Source organism: Stylophora pistillata, chromosome 7 (genome assembly GCF_964205215.1).
Source record: "Stylophora pistillata chromosome 7, jaStyPist1.2, whole genome shotgun sequence".
Taxonomy (NCBI): Eukaryota; Metazoa; Cnidaria; class Anthozoa; order Scleractinia; family Pocilloporidae; genus Stylophora; species Stylophora pistillata.
Genome location: NC_142525.1, coordinates 25697217 through 25703216, shown reverse-complemented (window position 1 = coordinate 25703216; position 6000 = coordinate 25697217). Strand labels below are relative to the sequence as shown.

General features: G+C 40.9%; 1 protein-coding gene across 1 annotated transcript in view; it reads left to right on the top strand.

The window, feature by feature from the left end:
• The window catches only part of LOC111335974 (dynein axonemal heavy chain 2), a 70221-nt gene that overhangs the window by 52401 nt on the left and 11820 nt on the right, over positions 1–6000 (top strand). The window contains exons 68-78 of the mRNA XM_088728234.1: positions 1–198; positions 585–871; positions 1596–1760; positions 2074–2199; positions 2757–2846; positions 3320–3378; positions 3751–3817; positions 3991–4086; positions 4268–4322; positions 4697–4846; positions 5379–5511. The exon at positions 1–198 is cut by the window's left edge and continues 61 nt beyond it. Of these exons, the coding sequence (XP_088584360.1) occupies positions 1–198; positions 585–871; positions 1596–1760; positions 2074–2199; positions 2757–2846; positions 3320–3378; positions 3751–3817; positions 3991–4086; positions 4268–4322; positions 4697–4846; positions 5379–5511 (1426 nt within the window). The remainder of the gene's footprint in view (positions 199–584; positions 872–1595; positions 1761–2073; positions 2200–2756; positions 2847–3319; positions 3379–3750; positions 3818–3990; positions 4087–4267; positions 4323–4696; positions 4847–5378; positions 5512–6000) is intronic.

The window sequence follows — 6000 nt, the reverse complement described above, 5'->3', positions numbered from 1 at the left end:
AGAATGCCCAGCACGACTTGGACGAGGCTCTGCCGGCCCTCGCCGAGGCCACCAAGGCTTTAGAATCACTGAACAAGAAGGACATGACGGAAATCAAATCTTACGGCCGCCCACCTGCCTTGGTCGAGAAAGTGATGGAGGCTGTCATGATCCTGAGGGGAGGCGAGCCTACCTGGGCTGAAGCCAAGAGACAGCTTGGTGGGTGCTGCTTATTTTCCTCTTCTTTCATCTTTCCAGCGTCCTCGACAATTTGAGGGTGCTTGCAGTTAGTTAGAACTGATTGGCAAGTCTTGTCAAGTAATAAATAGAATTCCCTCATTAATCAAAACCGTTCGCCCAGGATGGAAACTTCTTGAATTGTATGCACTATTTTGACGAAGTGTTTATTAGGGATTGAAGAAAATTGAAGAGAAACTTTGAGGAGAATTTAAGATGCTAGTAACTCTAATGGGTGAAAGGGCTTAGCATGTAGCTGCCAGATGTTTTAAGTTGCGTGAAACACTGGGAATTAGGAATTCGCCTTCTGAAAACGACCCATCAAGCTGATAACTAAAGAAATTTTTCTAAAACTCAAATCTTTACAGGCGATCAGAACTTCATCAAGCAATTGGTCAACTATGACAAAGACAACATGACGGACCGAATCCTGAAAAAAATCGGCACGTACTGCGCTCAACCAGATTTTCAACCGGAGATCATTGGACGCGTGTCGCTGGCAGCTAAGTCACTCTGTATGTGGGTACGAGCTATGGAGGTTTATGGACGAATCTACAGAGTGGTGGAGCCTAAAAAACAAAGGCTGGCGCAGGCAACTTCTCAGCTGCAAGAGAAACAGGCTGTGTTAGCTGATGCCAAGGCCAAGCTGAAAGAGGTGGGTCACCCAGGGGTGTTTATAACTACATGGATACAATTTTTGGTGGTTGTCGGGGAACATTCTCGACCAGTCGAGACTATAGTCAGCGATAAACAGCTGCATTCCTTAAATAGAAAGTGGTTGAAGGGGTATTCAGGGGCGTTCCCCATGCTGAGGCAGCTCCCCAAGATAGAACCCCGCCCCTCCACAGTAGCCGGCACACTTTCCGTAATACACATCAAGCGCTACCAGTCACTCCAACAGTAAGATCCAACCGCTACACAATCACAGCATCCCGCATGAGCCTTTCAGGTGGCAATTACGCGACAGTGATTAATTCAACAGTGTAACAAACTTAGCTCGTCGCGACTAAGTTTGCTGCACTGTTGGATAAATCAAAAGTAATCGTAAAATTGTGTTTGCAAAGCACATTTAAGGCGAAAAATGATTCTACCCTATGTAAGCCGTTTCAAATTATCAATCTTATTTCTAACTGACATTAATTTCTTGGTGTCCCACGGCTTTTCGCTTCTATTACGATGCTGTAAGAAAATTTGACCCGCTAAATTTTAAGATCAAAGTCGTATTTCTCCCCTTTTTTCTCTTTATATTTTCTTGAGAATTTGGCGTTTCATCCAGATAACGCCTTCCTACTGATAAATTAGTCTATTACTGTTACGTTTTCGCTGGACAATGTATGGACATTTTTAGAAGAAGTTACATACTGATCACTTGTGGACAGGTGACGGATCGGATGGAAGAGCTTAAGAGGCAATATGACGAGAAGTCCGCGCAGAAAGAAGAACTGAGAAGGAAAGCAGAGATCACCGAGTTGAAACTTGAACGTGCTGGGAAACTGGTGTCAGGTCTGGCGGGAGAGAGGGATCGCTGGGAAGCTAGTGTCAAGGTATGAAATAACTGCATTGGAGACAAAGCTGATAGCGTTATTTCAATTAATAGTCGAAGGTAAATCCAGGGTTAATTTGGTTTGGATTTGCTTCGCTCTGTGATTGGTCCAGAAAACTCGCAATACCCTCTCAACCAATCAGATGCAAAAGTTAACCCAGTTCCGACTTGGTAACTTGCATTTTTCCTTGTTTTGTCTTCGAGTCCTTATTGGTTTCTTGAGATAATTTTGTTGGTTCTTACTGGAAATGCTGTACTATGATACTTTTTTGAAATTTATTCCATAATCCGGCTGTCATGTTCCTTTCTCACAGATTTTAGAGGAAAATATTGGTTATCTGGTAGGAGACTGTTTGATTGCTGCGGCCTTCTTGTCTTACGCTGGACCATTCCTGTCCAATTACAGAGACGAGCTTGTAGAGAAAACTTGGCTTGCACAGGTACTGACGTAACAAAAGAGGTGGAAACACTTAAAGAGACCGGTTATTTTTTTATCACGGTGGGGAGAGGGGGGAGGGAGAAGGAGGATTTGGGGGATCACATGGTTATCAGGGGGTACAGAAGAGGTATCATTCGTCTCTATAGAACATTACTGCCTTTGAGGGGGAATCATAAGAATATTACGGAGCCTTGAGGGGGGGGGGGTCAGGTAAATCATGTTGTGATACAACCATAATAAATCTTCCAAACCCTCCCCCCCCCTTCGTGATAAATAATGACCAGTCCCTAAATCGCTGACGATTGTGGACATGTGAAAGTCAAGAACTGTTCATTAAGAACCGAAAATTAACCTTTGTAATTTAAACAGCACTGCAGTAGTTTTCCACTTCGTAAAGCTTGACGCAAAAGATCACCGCGTAGCTTCATTATAGATTCTAAACATTCAAACACTTTGTGTGCGGTTCCACAATTCCTAAGACCGAGCCAGAGTAATATCAACTATTTCATTTACTTGTACATGTAAAACCAACCAACCGCCTACTTGTTTATGTGTTAGGTTCGCCAGTTGAATGTGGCGTGCAATCCAAACTTCTCCTTCTCCAATTTTCTGGCCAAGCCAACCACCGTCAGGGAGTGGAACATTCAGGTATGAGTATTTATAACGGTCTCTCTTTACTTACAGCCCTTTTCAAAAACAAAAAAGCAATCAGGTATCAATAGGGGATCAGTTTCTACAGAAACTGGGGTGGTGTGTCGGTTGGCGTTGCAAGATAATTTGAGTTGATAACGCAACTTGGCCACAGTAAAGACATTTTTAAGCTGACGTTTCGAGCGTTTACCCATTGACAGAGCGAATAGAGGATAGATAATAGAAAATAGAAGGAGCCCTTCATTCAATAACTCTGACGAAAGGCTAGCACTCGAAAATCGCTTCAGAAACTCTCTACGTTAGCCAATGTACGTTACAAGTAATCATTACAAATAATCACGTTCAAGCTTGCTGAGATGAATCAAGATCTTTTTCATGGTAGCAACTACATTATATTTCTATAAATTAAGTGTATGAATTCACTGAAATTCCTCTCTACATATTAAAATGGTTTTTTTTTTGTCCAAAAGGGTTTACCGTCAGACTCCTTTTCAACTGAAAATGGTGTTATGGTGACAAGGGGAAGCAGGTAAAACTTGATGTACTCGAAGTTGACAATCAGTAAAATGTTGAAATTGGTTTTAAGCAGATGACTCAGTTCAGTCAATTCGCGCGAACTCATTACGAAGACAAAAATGACCAAACCTAAAATGAAGCGATGGGACGCATTTCGATTGAGAGCCGAAACACGAAAACCATAATAATCACAAAGGCCAGTGAGTGCAAGCGAGAATAGTGCGAGGAGGCAATGAGATCTCAAAGTAGAAAAAGAGAGAATTGACAGCTGTGTGAGGAGTTTCAAGACCAAACACGGACTGAAGAAAAGAAAGAACATTGTACAACCAGATTGCATTTGACACAATTGAAATTTACGCCATGATATAACTGAATTTTATTTAAGGTGGCCCCTGATGATCGACCCGCAAGGACAGGCCATTAAATGGATCAAGAATATGGAAACTAAGAAGGTAGGTATTGCTACCAGTGGACGCATGTTCTGAGGTGTTTGTTCGCTTTGCTACTAAGTCGTTTCGTTACAAGTCGAAATCGACCTCCTTCAAATCTACGCCGTTTCGCTTCATTAATATGTGCTTTCTTGGTTTTTTTTTCTAACACGAGTTTGCATCATTTTTTCCTTCAGGGTCTAAAAATAATTGACTTACAACAGTCTGATTATCTGAGGACGTTGGAAAACTCTGTTCAGTTTGGTAACCCAGTTTTATTGCAGAATGTACAGGTAAGTGGCAACACCCCTCACTAGAATTTGGTCCTTTTTCTCGGCTCAAATCAAACTTTTTGTCCTTTGATCGGTTTATACTTGACTTGGATGATAAAAAACTACATCACCAATGACTTATTGAAAATATATTCAAGTGTGTTGAAGTGAGTCTTTATTCAATTTGAATTTTTGCTCGCAGGAGGAACTCGATCCGTCTTTGGCTCCGATCCTAAACAAATCGATAATCAAACAAGGTAAATAGTGATAATATGTTCTGACCTTTTACGAGCTCTTGTTACAGATAATTACGAGGTACATGTTGCCCTCGATATCGCTTGCATTCCTTGCTCATTCATTCCTTGCACTTGTTTACAACTAAGTTACCCACATCATTCTGGAACCGTAAGTATTCTAGGATTCTACTTCTTACGTCGCAAATTTGGTATCCCTTTAGTTGTTTGGGAATTTATGAAGTTTCGAAATCTCTATTTAAGCCAAATGTTGAAATTGATTTAACAAGTTCAATGTATACTTTGCACTTTTTTTTACAAAAGTCGTTGACAACCTTTTTGACCCAAGGGGGTACGTAGTAAAACAGTTTGTGTAATTTCTGATCATTTTCCCTTAGGTGGCCGGTTGTTGATTCGGCTTGGCGACAAAGAAGTCGAGTACAGCCCTGAGTTCCATTTCTACATCACAACGAAACTAAGTAACCCTCACTACACGCCAGAGATCTCTACTAAGACCACAATTGTGAACTTCGCTGTCAAGGAACAAGGTTGGCCTATACCCTTCTTTTAAACCTTTTAATACTTGCGAAACGCAAAAGATAAATGTGTTTTTGTTCACGAAAATGAGCACGAACCCTGCCCAGATAAAGCCGCTAGTTAATTACCCTTGAAAATGTTTGCATTAAGATTATTGTAAGAGCATGCAGCTCTCATAGACGATCGAAATCGAGCCCTCATCTTTATATGAACACGCACACTCCAGCAGTTTGCTTTAAAACTTACATGACGCACACAGTTGCGTCATCCTGACGAGACAATTGCAGTGCACGCGCACTTGTCGTTTACTGAAGTTAAAAAGATCTGTAAATGTTGCTAGCTTGTCCTTCGAGATTTTCAGGACAACTGGCTTGTTAATTAACAACTTATCCAAATGATGGATTTGTATATGTGAAATGCCTGTAGAGCGCAGGCGAAAATTTGAGGGCAAACAAGCTTTTGCCTGTCCGACGTTTCAAGGTTTGATTGTTTTATTTATTCCTAAAAAACAGTAAAGACAATGTTTTTTGTGTGCTTTGATAGGTCTGGAGGCCCAGCTGTTAGGTATTGTAGTTCGTAAAGAGAGGCCGGAGCTAGAAGAACAGAAGGATGCCCTTGTTATTAACATCGCGGCCAATAAAAAGAAACTTGAGGAGTTGGAAGATGAAATCTTAAGGTAAACAGAGTCTAAAAGGCGCAAATTTTGAGCAAACTCACAGAGGTCAGACCTTGCAGATGTCAGAAATAACTAGTCTTGTGTCATGATTTAGTGGGCTTCGACATTCAATTCAGATATTTAACAATTATTCCACGAGCGCGCGTTGGATATGAGATGATAGATAACCAACGAGGCGCGTAGCACCGAGTTGGCTATAATCATCTCATATCCAACAAGAGCGAGTGGAATAATTGTTTTATTAAAAACGTTAAATTAAGTTATTAAATTTTATTAAATTTTTAGCTCCCTTTTAATTTTAAGTTGACACGTACGCTTGCCATAATTGTAGATTATGGTATATTGGCTGATATACCATAATGGCTAAGCCAATAAAAAGTCTTGAATTGCATTATCCAATGATCTAGTTTTTAATAAAATGCATTACCCGCTAAAACCTTCCAGGAGTATGACAGCTACACGTCTCCTCATAATCTGAGACCAGACCTT